At 43.0% G+C, this 19,233-nt stretch overlaps 1 protein-coding gene across 2 annotated transcripts in view; it reads right to left on the reverse strand.

The window, feature by feature from the left end:
• BLTP3B (bridge-like lipid transfer protein family member 3B) overlaps nt 1–19,233 on the reverse strand; it is a 137,490-nt gene that overhangs the window by 71,181 nt on the left and 47,076 nt on the right. For both annotated transcript variants that reach the window (XR_013270269.1, XM_077468456.1), the window contains exons 4-6: nt 15,898–15,989; nt 6,183–6,372; nt 4,365–4,505 (exon numbers count right to left, since the gene is read on the reverse strand). Coding sequence is in view for 1 of the 2 variants with exons in the window: in XM_077468456.1 (XP_077324582.1) it covers nt 4,365–4,505; nt 6,183–6,372; nt 15,898–15,989 (423 nt within the window). In the remaining variant the exon portion in view is untranslated. The remainder of the gene's footprint in view (nt 1–4,364; nt 4,506–6,182; nt 6,373–15,897; nt 15,990–19,233) is intronic.

Genomic DNA, 19,233 nt, shown 5'->3' on the forward strand with positions numbered 1-19,233 from the left:
CTCCCCTACCCTGTACCAGATGCATACTGATCTGAATCAGATGACTGCAGCCTGCAAGAATCTTAAAAGCCTTGGGCAGAAATGATTCTCTCCCCTGGCCATGTCTGCAGAGTAGATCACCAGAGATGTCTACAGGACCACCCCCAAACAAGACACAGGAGATGCTTGGGTGACAATCCAGTAGAAGTCTAAAGGGAGGTCTAATTGCTATGTGCAGCAAGAATAAAGAATACTATCACCCAAGGTCCTGAAGATTCTAGGGAGGGCGTGCGTTGCTTTAGGTCAGATGGGGCAAAAACAAGATGACTTTTCTTACAGGTTTGTCAGACAACACAAAAACTACTCTAACGGAGCTGGGAGGAGTTTGAACCCCCGTCAGGTTAATTACTGTTTGTACCTCTGTTAGGGACATTCTTAATAACTTCCTGTATGGTCACCAGAACAGGAAGTGAGAGGAACTCTTCTATGGTTGGACACATAGTAAAAAAAAAAAAAAAGACCATATGACAGTTCTACCCCTTTTATTTTCATATTTAATATTCTCACAAAAGGTGTTAAAGTTGCACACAAAAAAAAATCTCATATAGTGGAATTATTTGATCCCTTGCAGATTTTGTAAGTTTGCCCACTTACAAAGAAATTAAGGGCCTATAATTTTTATCATGTATGTGTATTTTAAATGAAAGACAAAATATCAGCCAAAAATCCAGAAAAAACGAAACAAAAAAAAAACAAACACGATACAAATATTATAAATGGAGTTGCAATTCCGTGAGTAAAATAATTATTTCATCCTTAACCACTACAATACAGGGCACTTTCGCCCCCTTCCTTTCCAGCCCAATTTTCAGTTTTCAGCGCTCTCGCACTTTCAATGACAATTGCACGGTCGTGCTACACTGTACCCAAATGAAATTTTTATCATTTTGTTCGCATAAATAGAGCTTTATTTTGGTGGAATTTATTCACGACTTCATTTTTTATTTTTTGCGATATAAGCGCAAAAAGAGCGGAAATTTGGAAAAACAACAATATTGTCTTCTTTCTATTTTCAAAGAAATCCAATAAAATCTAATTTTGTCGTAAAAATTTCAGCCAAAATGTATTCTGCTACATGTTTTTGGTAAAAAAAAATTCAGTTAAGTGTATAATAATTGGTTTGTGTGATCACGAACATATGTACGCAAATGATCATGTACAGGTGATCACATACATATCACATACATGTGTGTGCAGATAATCATCGGGACATGTGATTTTAGTGGGACATATGTGGGGGACATGTGTTTTTATTATTTGGGGACATGTGCGTTGTGGGGACATGTGTGTTGTGGGGACATGTGTGTTTTATACTAGACTGGTGATCAGTGAGTAAAAAGCTGTAAAAACAGCTCATACTCTCTGATCACCAGCCGGCTGCAGCGGTCTGCTCTCCTCTCCTCAGCGACGACTTCCGTGTGAGGAGAGGAGAGCCGATTGCCTAGCAACTGGCTGGCTGTTTACATCACATGATGGCTGTGATTGGACATGGCCGTCATGTGATCAGGAGGGCCAATCACAGAGCCCTCCTTCCGATCCAAGATGCGCCGTGTCCGGGTGACACGGCTTTACAGATCTTCTCTAAATCAATAAGGTTTCTTGGCTATTGCTTGGCATCTCGAAGTTTCAGCTCCCTCCATAAATGTTCTCCAAGATTAAGGCCTGGAGACTGGCTAGGCCACTCCATGACTTTAATGCGCTTCTTCTTGAGCCACTCTACTTTGTTGCCTTGGCGGTATGTTTTGTTTTGGGTCACTGTCATGCTGGAAGACGCATCCACGAACCCATCTTCAGTGTTCTGGCTTAGGGAAGAAGGTTCTCATTCAGAATTTTACAATACATGTCCATTGGCCCCCTAATGTGGCAAAGTCAGGTTGTAACTTTGGCACAGAAACAGCCCCAAAGCATAAATGTTTCCACATCCATGCTTGACTGTAAAGCCGCGTACACACGGGCGGACTGTATGGCCAACTTAGTCCGTCAGACAATCCGACGGACAGTCCGCCCTACCTTCGAATGAACGGACTTGACCACACACGGCTGCACAAACAGTCCGTCGAAAGTTTGCGCGATGACGTGTACAGCACGTACGACGGGACTAGAAATAGGAAGTCCAATACACAGCAATGCAACCTTTCGCCATGTAAATCCTTTCTGAGCATGCGCCATACTTAGTCCGTCGAACTAGCCTACTCACGAGCGGATTGTCCGCTGAAACCAAAGTACGACGGACAATATTACGGAAATTCCGAAATACTTAGTCCGCCAGACTGCACGCTGAAAAAGTCAGCTGAAGCCCACACACGAGCGGACTGTCCGCTGAAATGTGTTTCGACGGACTAAGTTGGCCAGACAGTCCGCCCGTGTGTACGCGGCTTTAGGATGGTGTTCTTAGGGTCATAGTCAGCAATTTTCTTCTTACTAACACAGCGAGTCAAGCTAATGCCAAAGAGATACATTTTGGTCTCATCTGAACACATCACTTTCTCCCAATCCTTTTCTGAATCATTTAGATGTTCATTAGCAAACTTCAGACAGGCCTGTACATGTGCCTTCTTGAGAAGGGGGACCTTGTGGGTTCTGCAGGATTTCCATCCATGGCAGCGTATTGTGTTACCAATGGTTTATATGGTGACAGTGGTCCCAACTGCCTTGAGATCGTTCACAAGCTCCTCCCGTGTAGTAGTTCTGAGCTGATCCCTCATTTTTCATGATTACATGATCTCATGATCATCCATTACCCCATGAGGCAAAATCTTGCATGGAGCTCCAGACCGAGGATGATTGATGGTTATTTTGTATTTATTCCATTTGCAAATAATCGCTCCAACAGTTGTCTCCTTCTCACCAAGCTTCTTGCGGATGGTCTTGTAGCCCATTCCAGCCTTGTGGTCTACAATCTTGTCCCTGACATGCTTTAACAGCTCTTTGTCCATGATGGTGATTTTGAATGTAAAAAAGATTCTGTGGACAGTCATCTTTTATATACATAAAAAGTTGTCGTTACGAGCACCTTCTTAAATTGACAGGACTGATCTGTGTACCACATGAGCACATAAGGTGGCCAGTCTGTGGGAGCCAGAATTATTGTTAGTTGGTAGGGGATAAAATACTTATTTTACTCACTGAACCGCAACTCAATTTATACCATCTGTATCATGTGTTTTTTTGGTTGATATTCCATGTCTCATTTAAAATACACATATGATAACAATTATAGACCATTCATTTCTTTGTAAGTGGGCAAACTTACTAAATCTGCATGGGATAAAATAATTATTTTCGCCACTGTAGCAGTTGCCTCCAAATGAAGAGGTATTATACCTCTAGGGACTCTACCCCCTACCTTCCCTCTTGGACCCCTATGTCATCACAGGGCTCAGCAGTGACACAGGGGTTCAGGGAATGGTACCAAAGCACAAGGCAGAGGACAAAGGCATCTGACACTCCCAAAAGTGTGAAGGTCCAGGCTTATGTAGCCTGCAGCAATTGAATGGCAGGAAGGTAGGAGACACAGATCACTGTAGAGGAGGGTATAATATCTCAAGCAAGGAAAATCTATTTTTTTTTTTTTTATATATAATAAGGCTTACCTGTAAGTAGTGTGAATATCTCCAAAACTTTTTAGGAGATAGTCACACTGCACCTGCACATACGCTCTGAAGGGACAGCATACCCGTGCTATCCCTTCAGAGCTCTGTACTACAGTCCGACTCCCACACGCTTGTGCAGGAGTGACATCATCCTGGCTCAACCAGACGGCTGGAGGACCCGAACCCGGAAGGAAGACCGAGTGAAGATTGAAGCATCTTTAGCAGTGACAGCACGCCACTGGAAGGATTCATTCTAAGGTACACATTTCATAATGTGCTAGCACATTATGCAATTCTCTTACAGGGTTAAAAAAAAAAAAAAAAAAAAAAGTGGTTTACTAGCACTTTAGGGCTACATGAATAAATTACTAATCAACATCAGGCACTGGCGAGGTTCGGTTCTCGCTATCTCTTGCATGCGTGACTTTTCTAATTCGCTTTTGGCTTCCAGTATCATATGCAGGAAAAGAGCATCACATAAGGCAAAGCCTGGCTTTGCTCACAGTACTGGCTTTCCCACTGTGATACTGAGAGTCAAATAAATGCTAAACGAGAAAATAAAGCACAACTGCTACATAAAATGACCACTATACAAATGTACCCGGATTTCTACATCTATAAATAAACGCCACACCAAACACATTTTACAGAAATCTGTTCACAGAGAGAGACAGATGGCAGGGACACTGAGATTCTGCATTTTGCAATAAAATGAGAAACGTTCGCACTCACTCTCCTCTTCAGCGTGACTCTAATTTTGGACTGATTGGTGATAAGACGGACAGGGGCGCTCATTATTTCATGATCGGAACTCTGAATTGCGTCTGCTTCAATTCGAATCATCTGCCAGGTTATCTCTTTAAACGTCAACACCTTAGAAGACAAGAAAGAAGATCATTAGCTAACTTCACACTTGTCAAATCCTAAATTGCAGCACTATGGGCTCACCTACACATGTGTTACACTTGTTACAGTAGGGTACTTGTCCTCTTAAAGTGGTTCTTAAGCTTAAACATTTTTTACCCCAACGCATTTCCTGCAGTAAGGTCCAAAAATGTTTAGGTAGCAATATTCTGATAGGCTATAAATGGTGCTGCACTGTTGAAAACTAAGTAATAAACTACAAAAACTATGTGAAATACAAGTACAATATGAACACCAGCTGACAAACACTGGTATCAACTACATAAAACCTCTGAAATGCAACAGTGTATTACTCAAAATGAACACAAAATGGCAGTGAAAATCCAAAGACCACTGTATTAAACTTCTTAAAAGTGCAATAGTGAAATAAAACGTCCTGTACAAATACGCAAAATATGAAGTGACTTTATCCACACAGTCTATGGAATGCTTGAAAAGGTATGTAAAGTGCAATAATGGTGTTCTCTGGATTCAATAAAAATAAAACATGATTGTCCTAATCTATATCATGCAAATAAAGCGGTGTGGTTGGTATATAAAATGTAGCAATGGTCTGATTTCCTCTGTGGGTTCTTTCACGGATGTCTGGTAGACCCTACCCAGCAAATGGTAGTGGCCGATATACTCCGCTTCCACATACACCCCAGACAGGGTAAAAAAAAAAAGAAGGGGGGAGGAATTTGTAGTAGAAGTAGTCAGAGAATGTATTCTCTGTAGCACCACACGTGCAAAGAGAACTACCTGCTTGTACTACAGAACCTGTCGTGCCAGAACCAGAAATCAAGCAGTTGAAAGAAAATTTATTAGCATGACTTCTGCAGATTAAAAAGTTTAATTAATTTCTTTGTAATGTGCATTCTACATTTTCTTTATTTTTCAATGATCTCATCATGGATTTTGCTGTAGGAAAAATCAAATATGTGGACAATAGTTTTTAAGAGGTCTGCAAAAGCGGCAGTAACCATTTGTAAACTTTCTTTAGAAGTCTAATGTAGAACCTCTCCAGTCCCTGTTGATCTCCTGCAGCATGTCTGTAGGCCATGTCCAAATTAGAACAAGAAATTATATAAAATCACTAGCACTTCAAAGTGACGTGCGTAATCCCCTTTAGAAAATGTTTTACTATTTTTGGTGGAATTATGACATCATCATGACATCATGGGAGGGGTGTTACATGGATTGCTATAGGTTACACCAGCGTATATATGTGTTTTTGCTGCATGTGTTTATTGTCACTATGTTACCTTGAAGAAGGAACATGTCTTCACAATAAATATGAGATATGCATCTGTACAGTGCGTTGTTGACTTTGAATCACATAATCTCGCAACCTCTCATGAACGATGTGCCCAGTCTCCAAACACTCCTGCACCTTAAAATTACTGGACCCTTCCACGCTATGCCTAGAAAGAACTACCCCCACACAAATAATATAAACCAATCCCCAATGGGTGCAATGGATTACCAGATGGCAGCATAGTCTGTACTGGTGAAACACATCTATTTGCAGAAAAATATAATCATGTGAGTTGAAAAGTGTCCATGCCAATCGTGAAGAGTGTATTCTCGAACCCAGGTGCAAAATCTAAAAACTTAGAACATTCACTCCAATTTGCTTTATCTTACCTCTCCACGCTGCGGGTCTTGTATTCGAGTGAAACGCAAATCGCTAAGTTGCCAGGTGGCATTGACACTGTATATTCTTAGCTGGGACAACTCAAATGAAGCATTGAATGCCTTGGCTTTCATGCGGATGACGATAGAATTGACAGACAGGGAGATTCCTTCTACTACTTTCTCTGCAAAACCATATTCACTGGAAGATAAAATGAAAAAAGTAGTCAAAAAGAAGATAAAAATGGGATTCTGAAAATTGACATAACGGAAATTAACATTTAGGCTACTTTGTTGCTCTTTATTGTGTGTAAAACTGGCTGCTACAACTTGTCAAGACTAACGGCGTTTACAGCATCCTGATCTTAAACAAAATGTATCATGGTAACATGGTTCTGGAACTCTTCAGAATGGATCATGATAGCATGGCTCTGGCCTTCTGTTCACTTGCCTGTTGCATCAATGTTAAATAACCAGTACTTCCAGGTATGTGCAAGCACATGGCGCTCTTGCTTAAGGCGACTCATTCACCTAAAAATGCTGTGGGTGTTTCTGTAGCCAATGCCAGAACAGAGTGCTGTCACGTGAAAATAGGTCCTTCAACCTATTTGCAAAAAGAATGCATAAACTGCATCTTGCTGGAAGATTTCTCTGACCGCCATGTTTTCCTGAAAAGTCAGTCAGTGATATTTTTACTATAAGTGGAACCTAATTGACTTAGTGAGCCTTTCCTATATGCTTTGGGGGGGGGTTGTTCTATAGGCCTCTCAGTGAGACAATGCTTCTCCTCCATGTATGTACAGTGTGTAGAAGCGGCCATCATAAGACAGGAAAAGTATTACAAAAAACGACTAGGCGACAAAGGGAAAACATTCTGAAAAAAATGTTAATTAAACGTAGCCACCCCACTCAATAACTGGTAAATTGCAATCACCTTTTTCTAGTGATATACTTTAATCAAGCCCAAAACCAAACAAAAAGCCAATAAAACTCCAAGACTGTGCTCTGACTCGTAAAATATTTTCATTTAATAGTGCACAGTGCTATAAAACTGGCTAGTAACACATCTGATTTCCAAATCCATGATAAACCAACAGTGCAAAGCATATATCCTTATTTGTAGCATAAACACAGCGATATTACAGGCTTTATTAACAGCCCAGGTGGCAGTGTGGCGTTCAGGCTGACAAATCGCCCTACAGTGACATCAATCAGAACAAAGCTATATAAATTCCGAAAATATAGTCTGTCTTCCACAGAAAAAGCTCCATTTGTTACAGTAATATTTTTTACATCGAGACTGTGGGATGTATAATTCTTTTTTTACCAGAAAGATTGGGTCCTTCTCAGTGAACATCAGAAGAGAATAAAGGTCTCATTACTGAAAATAGCTGAAAAAATAGTACCGATGCTTGTAAAAGCCCTTTAATTTTAATTCAGATAAGAAGCTAGAAGGAGAAAAGTCGCATGACAAATCCCACAAGTGTGAATGGAGCCTTAAGCCCAACTCCACCCTTTTAAAAATAAAATTGCCCAGCACTGGTAAAAATATATATATGATTTTTGTACTCCCAATAAAATTCCTTTTTATGGCATTCGTTGAAGGACAAAGTGTTTAACCTTCAGGTTATACTGCCGCCTATAGGAGGACTGGACACTGGCAAACAAATCTTTAGGCTAGTCCATGATAACCCCTCCTACTACCAGCATGCCTTTGTTTTGTAGCAAAGTAAAGAGTGTTGGACAGGTTAAAATGCATACAGTTAGTTTCCAGCAGATAGCCCAGGCTGGGGGAAGGGTTAAGCATTTTTGGCCTAGTTTCCGAGCTTTTTGATTTTAGCAGGCCTACCTGTGATATAAAAAGGAGGAGGACAGCGAAGATAAGGGAGTAGTAATAGTAGTAGTCACCCTACAGAGACTGCTATAGAGCTTCGCCACCAAACTGGGGAGAAGACACAAAGACACCAGGAGCCAAGAACAGCATCCAAGCCATGGACAACGCCTGTATGGACTCTCACCACCACCACCCATCATGTAAGTTAGGATTAGGGAAAGGACACTGTTCATGCTATATTATCATGCCACATGTTAACAGTAAAGTTATGTTAAAAGTTCTGAGCCTGGTCTCAAGTTATTCAAAAGGATGCATGTTGGTTCTGGCATACTCCAAAGAACCTGGGTCTGTAATTGCACTATGGGATATGGAGTAACACTACTAAAAAAGGTCAACTCCGCAAGGAAAAGTGTAGTTGCTATGGGTGATCAAGTGAAGTAACAAGCTACAGAAACTAGTCGTTGTGCATGGTACCTGATAAGGTGGCAGGTCCCCCTGTAGCAAGGGGGTCTGTGTTTTGTCTTGCTCTCTAATGGTCCACCTCCTATAGCATCTGGGAGCAGACTAGCATTATGGAGATCTATGGCCTGGTTAAGTGGTACAGGAAGGACAGAGTTATGCGAGCATGCATGAGGTCCGTACTAGGTGCTCGGTGGGGCCCCATTTTGTTACTGGGAGTGAGATAACAGAGATAAGCTGGGCTGATGAATTTGGCGCAGGCTCAGCACATCCCTTCTAATGCAAAACATACAAGTTACAGTGTGTAGTGACATGGGACAAATCGTTTTTTGGAATAACTCTACACTTTATTGCTGCACACAGTAAAAGCTCAACTCTAAGTCGGGGAACTGCCTTAATGTTCGATTCTTCACATGACTGCAGTCTCCACTTGCTCTCAGGCATTGATGAGGGTGCTGCATGGGAGTGTTATCCCACATTCACGAGCACAGTATACCCCACCCACAAGTGCATGACCATAATCACAGAGGGGTGGGACCTGTGTCCCCCAATAGACTCCAAGAAATAGAGTTTAAACTGTGTACGAGAACCCCATTTTCTTTTTTTTCTCTGCCATTTGGAGACAAAGGAAGTCTTTTACTGTTGGGGCATCCAAATTAAGGAGCGTTTTATACATTTATAGATTATGTAAACAGAACAACAAGTAGCAGCCTTGCAAATCTGTGAAACATTAGCTTGATTCCAAAAAGCCCAAAAGGTCCTCACAGATCTACTACCGTGCACCTCAACAGGAAAACGTGAAATCCAATCCTTAAGACCATAAGCTTGGATGATGGTCTATTTAAGCCACCTTGGGATGGTGGAATGAGAAGATGGTGCTTTCTTATAGGGACCATTTGCGATGGAAAAAAAGGAATCCGTGCAGAAAGAAAGAAAGAAAGAAAGAAAGAAAGAAACTCTCTCACCCCAAATCACTACCAGGCAATGGTGACTTTTGGTGAACTGGAACCAGACAGTGGGACAAAAGAACAATGTGTTGGTTGAAAACTACCTTAGGCAACAAGAAAGTCTTGGGCCTCAATGCCACCTTGTGTTGTGGGTGAGAGTAAAGAGAGGAATGTCTTCAATGGGATCAAACAGTGGTTTCTAGGGCACATAGAAAACAGATTCAGAATGCATGGAATTGCAGGGAAATTAACAGGGGAAGCTACATGGGAGAATCCCTCTACAAAAAGGTCTTAAAGTGGTTGTATACTCTTTTTTGTAACTTTTACCTACAGGAAAGCCTATAATAAGGCTTACCTGTAGGTAAAAAAAAATATCTCCTAAACCTGTACGGTTTAGGAGATATTCCCCTCGGTATGCGCCGCTGACGGCAGCGGCGCATGCGCACGAGGGGATTCTCGGCCTGAAAATCCGGCAGTGGCCGGCGGCCGGAAAGAAATCTCCCGCACGCATGCGCGGGAGTGACGATATCGCGGCTCCGGCCACTCACAGCGCCGGAGCCGCGATACCCGGAAGAAACGCCGAGGGAGCATGTCAGCTCCCTCGGCGTGGATCGTGCCAGATGTCGGGGCCTCGTTCTAAGGTAAGCATTTCATAATGAGCTAGTATGCGGCGCATACTAGCTCATTATGCCTTTTGCTTTGCAGGTGTTAAAAAAATAAATAAAAAATAGCGGGTTTACTACCGCTTTAATCGATGAGTGAGAGACCATTGGTCTCCAAAACAAGTTACAGCATACAAAAATCTGACCTTTAATGGTGCTGAGAGACAATCGCTGGTCCAGAACCAGCTATAAGGAGGAGAGGATAATTCCATGAAGAAACAACAAGGGTGGAAAACCCAAGGGTCGCACCACGAGAAGTACACTGGAAACCGCCTTCCTAGCTTTTAGCATTGTAGGAATCACAGATTCAGTGATGCTTCTGTCTCCCAAAACCTGGGGGTTTCAACAGCCATACTGTTAAAGCCACTGATCGTGAAAGCAGGATAACAAATCAGACAGAAGAACCTGGCAATATGGCAGAGACCAAGGAGCATCGGCCAGGAGCCTTACTATATCATTGTATCACATCCACCCGAGTCAGTCCAGGGCAATGAGGATCACTAGAATTCCCTTCTTCATCCTACAAAGCAGTCAAGGAAGGTTTCAGAAGCGAAGACATACATCAGGGTGTGCTGATTCTATGGAGCCATCAGAACATGTATTGCTTCTGCTTGAGGATCCCTGTACATGGAGATAATCCCATCCAGTTTGTTGTTTAACATGTGAGCCACATCCAGCTTTCCCCACCTGTGACACATGTTCAGGAACACCTCCAGGTGTAGAGACCATTCCCTCAGGTTCAAGAGATGCCGACGAGGAAGATTGCCTGTCAATTGTCTGTTTCGGGGTTGTACACATAGGACAAAGCTGGATCATGAAGTTCTGTTCATGACACAATCTGATCTATCACTTGCCAGAAAAGGTTTCTGGTCCTCTCCAATGGTTTATGTAAGCTATTGCTATTGCATTGTCCACAATAATCCAGAACAGGTGACCTTCCAGTAGGATGGTCCAAAACCATAGAAATGGCCAAATCACCCAAAGCGCGAGATGGGGCTCATCTAAAAACCAAGTCCTCTTGCGCCAACAGTCTGCCCAGGACTCCTCTCCAGCCTTACATACTGCCATCCTGAGCAAACAGCTCACAGGTGTTTTGAAACTCCATAAAGCAAGAGTTAGAAAAGTGGGAACAATGAGAAAGTTTTTGCCACCTTAGAAACTGTACCCAAGACTGTAAACAGCACTGAGAAAAGCAACAAGGTGATCTACTAATGTGGTGTACACCCACCCCTACAATTAAAACAGTGGTTTTCTTATTTGGGTCCTCAGGGATAAGCTCACCAGTCAAGCACTGTAGTGACTCAGATTTAGACAGGATCTCTGCAGCCGATAGCTCCGATGATGGCAGGCAACAAAATGATTCCAGGCTGCAGACATCAGATTCATCAGTAGGCACGCTTGGATGTGTTGCAACCCTGTGGCAGGAAGGCTCGGGGGTTAAGGTACAACTTAAAAGTGGTTGTAAAGGCCAAATGTCTATGCATTTCATCTGTGTTTTTCATCTAGGTTTGCCTGGAGTTCAGCTTTAAAGGGCAAATCCACGCTAACATTTCAGAATATACATGACTCACGATACACCATGCCTGTCAAATGTGTGAAGTTGTATTGCCTTTTGTTTGCAAAGAGCTGAATGCTTAATAACCGTACAGGTGTCACACCATGCACAATGCTCTGCAAAACAGCACACAAGCCTCTCCTCTTTGCTTGACATTGAACAGAATGCTAAAGTATGCACATTTCTCTCAGTAAATATACATAGTCATGTTTGTTTTATCAAGTCAGACACACCAGTTAGATAGTGGATGTCATATTCCTGCCAAATATTTGCACTGCGATTGTTAAAAACCTTAGATTAACTAGTGCTGGAGTACTCCTGAACCAGTGTGTTCTCCAAGTTTAAATTCTGCTCTGTACAGTATATGGCCATAGGTTTGTGGGCATCTGAAGACCACATCTATACAAGCTTGTTAGCCACTAAGTGGTAGTTTCTGAAATCGTAAAGTAAAGGGAAAGCTGGAATTGGGTGTTAGGTCCTGTTTAGAGAAAACCTTCCTCTAGTGATGTAATGGGTGGCATTATTGTCCATATAAGCACCAGAAAGATGGAGCATGGAAGCAAAATACCCCAGGGCTACCAAGATGTAATCGACTGCTGACCTAAGGGATCTCTATGGAGGCTGAAACCCCTGAAGAGGTGGGTCAAAACTCGGTAGGAACAGTTGTATTCACCCTAACCATTTTCAGTCTTCTGTGGGTCATGAGCAGGGTGCAAAGGGCCTTTTTAGTCTTGGCCAGAGTCCTCTGATGCGAGTACTAAGTCACATGGGAGTGAGTGTGCCATCTGCGACTCTCTCCAGCAGGGCAGAGCTATAGAAAGTACATTGGGAGACTGGTATTCTAATTTACTAATGGGGGCACCATGATTATACTCGGTGATAAAAATGTTATGCTGTAGACTTGGTATACACGGGGGAAGTGGTCCCAACTTTGTGCTGCTCCCAAGGAGAGGAGGTGCAAAGGAAAGATAGCTTACATAATTATGTGCTGGTGTTCTGTGCCTCAGTGACACCTACAGGATATTTACTCCTGTATATGGTGTTATATGCTGTATATGATGTATATGGAAAGCTTTCAACGTTACAGTAAAGTGTGGAAAACGCATGTGTGTAGACGACCCCTTATTCTCAAATGTTAACTCCTATGGCCAGGGATGTCAAGAGCAGACCTACAGCCAGGAGCGTGACAATATTCTACAGGGTTCCAACTACAGCAGGTGGGTAGCTGTCCTATCCAAGAAGCAGGATGAGAACTTGTACGGTTTGGCGCCAACATCTAGCCAATCGCGAGCCCCCCTCCCCCGTTACAAGCTTATTGAACATCCCATTCCAAAACCACTAACAGACAGGGAGTCGGTCCCCTCCCCTCTTGGAAGACTTTCATAAAATAATTCTGAGTGGCCCTGTGGGAATTTGTGCTCATTCCACCAGAAGAGTATATGTGAGATTAGTTGCTTATGTAGGACAGCAAAGACCTATTCACAATCGACATTCCCATCCATCTAAAGGTTGTTCAGTAGGGTTGAGCCCAGGGCCTGTGTAGGCCACTTGAGTTTCTCTACACCAGGTATGCGCAGCCTGTTTTCATGTGAAGAGAATAGTTTGTTTGGACCAGCTTGGTCTAAACTAACTATTTAAAGTGACAGGAAACGTGGAAATAAGCTTTAAAAAACCAATTCAAATGCATTGTGGTACATTTTTAAACATGATTTTAATACATTTTTTTTAATTACGTTATAAATATTAGTAAACATTAATCTAGGTTATTGCTTAAAGTAGTACCAAAGGTTTTTTTTTAACCTTAAAAGAAAAGTCTGGGGTTGTAGAAAAAATAAAAATAAAAATAAATAACACACAATTATACTCACCTAGGTGGATGCAGCATTGATGTGATGCTGCATCTGTCCCCTACCATCTCTGCAGTGAGAACTGAGTGATCAAACACAGCTGATCACTCAGTTCTCCCCCTCCACTCTGAGCAGAGAGCAGTGACTGATTTAGCAGCTCTCTGCTCTCCCCTGCAGAGCTTACTGTATCACCGGCCTGTGGAGGGGACGGGAAAGGCTGGCTCAGGCTCTCGACATATTGTTGAGAGGCTGAGCCAGCTGCCGATCCAGGCTTCTGGGTGAATCAGACTGTAAAATTTTGTATCTTTCCCCAGCCTGGATCCAAATAGGGTATAGATTCACAAATGTCACAATCATATGACAGCCAACGGTAATACTCAATCTATGGCTCGAAATGGCAGAAAGTTTAGATTGTATAAAGGACGCCCTTTTACAATATCATAATCGCCAATAGTTTGACAAAAAAACAATTCAGATCTATATCAACATTAAACACCCGCCGGATTGAGTGTATTCAATCCAAAAATCCACTTAGTTTCCACTCGGTTTCGTTTTTTCCCCTCTCTCCAGTGTGGCTTTACCCCATCTATAACAAAGAAAGTTGCTAAACTTGGGTCTCTGTTGTGATACATTCTAAAATAGTTTGAAAGACTGGTTTGGGGAATCCCTTTTTAATATTATTGAGGTGTTCATTAGACACGTACTTTCACTTACTAGTTTTATCACAACTTTGGAACGGGCAGCTCCATTAGATTAAAAAAATGGTATTACACAATTTTCTACACTTTTTTTATCCAACTGCGCAGGTAGGGAATAATACCAATTGTTCCCCTACTAAGAACCTGGAGGAAGACTGGCCAAAGGTGACCAGTGAGGATATTGTATTGCTGGATTGGAGGCGAGTATGGTTCCATTTTAACAGTTCAGATGGACATGCTGGAATTTTAAATTTGAAAGCCCAGGACTAGCTGGTCATTTGTTGACCATCTATCTAAATAAATGAAAAAAGGTTTCTGATAAGGAGAACTCAAGAAAAGTGTGCCACATCCCAAATGTATCAAGGAACAAAGAGGAACCCCCTACGGGTGGGACTTTACCGGCACCAAGTGCCGATAAAGTCCCACCCGTAGGGGGTTCCTCTTTGTACGTCTGTCTAAATAAAAATCTACACGGGTCATTGTGAATCATCATAGGGAGGTCTGCCTTCCTCTTAACTCAAATGGTTTGTGTGTTGTAAATAAACTTGTGTGGCAGAAGTTCAAATTACAACAGGCTATTTACAGCTTAGTAAATCACTGCCAATAAAAAATACCCTGGACAGAAGCTTCTAGTACATTTGCTAGATGCAAATGACTAGTATTAAATATTCATATGAAATATATATTCACCTAAATAGTAGGGAAGATATTTATAACAAATGCATCCATCTTGTACTCAACCACATCCTCTTGAAATATTCAATGTGTTCTTTGTAAACATATACAGTGCCTTGAAAAAGTATTCACACCCCTTGAAATTTTCCACATTTTGTCATGTTACAACCAAAAACGTAAATGTATTTTATTGGGATTGTATGTGATAGACCACGTTGGTCTATCACATACAATCCCAATAAAATACATTAACGTTTTTGGTTGCAACATGACAACATGATGGAGTACACAAATTATTCACAAAGTTCTTGCCCTTACAGTCAAAGATCCATAGCAAAGACATTAAAGTAGTACACCAGGCAGATAAATTAATTCAGCTCTGTACTCCTTAATACATCATAATTATTTTAATGCATGCAATGAGGGAAAAGCAGCAGCGGGAGTGAATCAGTTGTACTGCAAAGAGCATGTTGATAGAAGGAGAGAGCAAACTGACAAGTAGATGATCTCAACAGTGTGCTGCTTCTCCTTTAACTGTCCAGTCAAAGGCTGGGGGATAAGGAGAAGACCTGCAAGCATTTGTGAACTGTAGCAGGAAAATCAGATCTCCTGTCCTGCCATACAGAGAAGTGCTTGTTACCATGGATGTATAAATCTCAGGACTGGAAGGACTGAAATACAAATCTTTTGGCAGTTAGGACAGCTCCTATATATACACACTATATTGTCAAACCTATTGGGATGCCTGCCTTTACACGCACACGAATAGTATACCAGTCTTAGGCAGTAGGGTCTTCTTGTACAACATCGGTGTCTGACCCCACAAATGTGCTTTTGGAAGAATGGTCAAAAAACATCCCCATAGACACACTCCTAAACCTTGTGGACAACCTTCCCAGAAGAGTTGAAGCTGTTATAGCTGCAAGGTTTGGGGCAACTCAGTATTGAACCCTATGGACTAAGACTGATGTGTCTGATGGGAGTTGAACTCCAGTGCCGAGAGGGCTGGCCACATAATCCTATGCCTTGTTTACATCAAGTGGCACTCACCTTTGCCCTGAAGCAGTGACCAATGGTGAGGGTCCATTACACTTGCGTGGCTCCTCACATGTGCTCATTTCCATGATGACTTTGTCCAAGGACTAAAATACATACATTCAAATTCAGTATCAATAAAAATATTACACCACACTCCATCATAACACATAAGTAAAACATTCTAAACTTTGATACAGATACAGCTTAGACCTCTCGTTCACACAGTCACTTAAAGTATTTGTAAACCACAGACATGAAACATGAACAAAGCATATCCCTCTATAGCGTGCACTTGTCTCAGTTGAGAGCACTAAGTGTCATTTCTGTCTGATGCTTCTTTTTTCTGCTATCAGCTTGAGTCACGTCTGACAAGTTTTCCTGACACCAAGAGAAAAATGGGAGGGATGTCCAGCTAATTCACAGTCTCAGCTCTGTTCCTGTGTACTATATTAACCTCTCAAACACTCTGTAGAGCTCAGTGAGGAGAGTGTAACTTCTGCTCTCTGCCCCCTTTTTCCTGAACTCTCAGACATGCTTTAAAATGTAGCACTTTAAAAATGGATGTAGAGAATAAAGGGCTGCAGATAAACACGTACAACTTATGTAGGAGGATTTATCTTTTCTCTGTGTATCACCTGAGACCAGTCACTTCACTGGGTATGTGTAAGGGTTTACAACCAATTTAAAGTGGTTGTAAACCCTTACAAACCACTTTGACCTACAGGTAAGCCTAGATTAAGGCTTACCTGTAGGTTCAAGCAATATCTCCTAAACCTATATGGTTTAGGAGATATTTGCCCGAAAATGGGCACCGCTGTCTAACGGCGCATGCGCCGTAGACAGCGGCGCGCAGGCGCACTAAACGCGGCAAGTCCAAGAATGGAGCTGCCTAATTTTTCGACTCCCGTGCGCATGCGCGGGAGTGACGTCATCGCGGCTTCGCCGAATGACAGCGGCGGAGCTGCGAGACGCGACTCCCATGCGCATGCGCGGGAGTGACGTCATCGCGGCTTCGCCGCTGTCATTCGGCGGAGCTGCGAGACGCCACCAGCAAGATGGATGCGGCGGACTACAGGGGACAGCGGCGACTTCGCTGGCTCCTGTTTCAGGTAAGTGACACATAATGAGCTACTATGCGATGCATAGTAGTCCATTATGCTTTACCTTTGCAGGGAAAAAAAGAGGAAGTAAACCAATCAGGGTTTACTTCCTCTTTAAGAGAACATCTGTGCAAAGGGCTGCGTTTGCCTATGTGGGTGGCACATGTATTCCATGCATTTGGTGCAGGTAGTCCCAGTCATATCTACTGGGACACGGCCACTGCTCCCAATCTGACGCGTGTGGGTGCGTATCCTCTAACACAGATGATACGAGCCTGTGGGGACACACCCACACAAGTGTCAGATTGGGAGCAGTGGCTGTGGCCAAACACCCTAGTAGACATGAATGGGACTATCTGCACATAGATGCACAGAACACCTATGCATCCCGTGTGGGCTAACATGGCCCTTTGCAGGAATATATGAGAACGAGATTTATTTGTTTAAGTTTTAGCTAGAGTGGGGAATGGTTAGAACCTCCGGCAAGTTTAAATTGTCATCCCTGCCTCACCTGTTCTACAGACACCTTATGAGATGTCACCTGGAGAACAGGATTCCCCGAATTCCATCCCTTGGCTGTAGCTAACCCAGGGTTTGTCTATTGTAACAGCACACTGCACAGAAAACCCAAGATATGATGGACTAGAGGAGTACATTAACTCCTAGAGTACCAATAAGCAACATTCGTATTGGTTGCTTCACTCAGAAAGATCAGTAGAATTGCCTTGAATAACGCTCCAAGTCATAAATAAAACCGGTTATATGGTTTCCCCAAGAACAATGCCATCACAGTATGAATGCTTAACTAATGCTGACCAAACACACAGCAGTTCTGTATTTTTAGATTTGAATATAGATTTACTTTATTGTGTTTTTAGATTTATTCTGATAATAGGATTTCATGTTGATGTAGCATTTACAGCTTTTTTTCCCCCCTCTTTATTGCACCCAAGTTCTGATTACCGTATCTAAATCTGTGTATAAGTACGCACATTTCCCCCCCTGAAAATCAGGGGGAAATCGTGTTTGCATGTTATACTCGGATCCCCGCGTGGAAGGAGGAGACGAGAGCCGCTGGATGACACAGAGCCGCAATCTCCTGTGCATCCGGTGCTCTCACACACAGTTCCACCCCCCCTGGTCTGGCATTGGACCACTGTTCTGTCCATCATATGAGTCGGGCAGGACTGTGAGTGACTGAGCGCCGGATACACAGGAGATCGTAGATCTGGGTCATCCAACAGTGGCGCGGCTGCAATCATCTGCAAAGGCGAGTCTGTAGATGTATACTACAGAGGCTGCAATAGTGGGCACGTTAGAGGCTGCAATAGTGGGCACGTTAGAGGCTGCAATAGTGGGCACGTTAGAGGCTGCAATAGTGGGCACGTTAGAGGCTGCAATAGTGGGCACGTTAGAGGCTGCAATAGTGGGCACGTTAGAGGCTGCAATAGTGGGCACGTTAGAGGCTGCAATAGTGGGCACGTTAGAGGCTGCAATAGTGGGCACGTTAGAGGCTGCAATAGTGGGCACGTTAGAGGCTGCAATAGTGGGCACGTTAGAGGCTGCAATAAAGGGCACGTTAGAGGCTGCAATAAAGGGCACGTTAGAGGCTGCAATAGTGGGCACGTTAGAGGCTGCAATAGTGGGCACGTTAGAGGCTGCAATAGTGGGCACGTTAGAGGCTGCAATAGTGGGCACGTTAGAGGCTGCAATAGTGGGCACGTTAGAGGCTGCAATAGTGGGCACGTTAGAGGCTGCAATAGTGGGCACGTTAGAGGCTGCAATAGTGGGCACGTTAGAGGCTGCAATAGTGGGCACGTTAGAGGCTGCAATAGTGGGCACGTTAGAGGCTGCAATAGTGGGCACGTTAGAGGCTGCAATAGTGGGCACGTTAGAGGCTGTAGATGGGCATAGATCAGGCTGCATTGATGGGCACTGGTGAGGCTGCAGAGCATTGACCCGTATTTTAAAATGTACGTTTTTTCTGAAACATCCCTCTTAATGGTGCGTGTTATATGCCGATAAATATGGTAATTTTATTTCCAGTTAATTTCTTTCATGTACTAATATCTGCACAATCTACCGTATTTATCGCCGTATAACATGCACCTTTTTTCCCTTAAAATCAGGGGGAAAACACGGGTGCGTGTTATATGCCGATCCCCCGCGATTTCCGGGCTCTGGGGGCCTTCCGGCTGTACTCGGCGGCTTTCGCCCCTTCTCGCCGGCCGAAAACCGCAGAGAAGGG

This window comes from Lithobates pipiens, unplaced genomic scaffold (genome assembly GCF_037356315.1).
Source record: "Lithobates pipiens isolate NorthernLeopardFrog02 unplaced genomic scaffold, aLitPip1_a1.2 Scaffold_8, whole genome shotgun sequence".
Taxonomy (NCBI): Eukaryota; Metazoa; Chordata; class Amphibia; order Anura; family Ranidae; genus Lithobates; species Lithobates pipiens.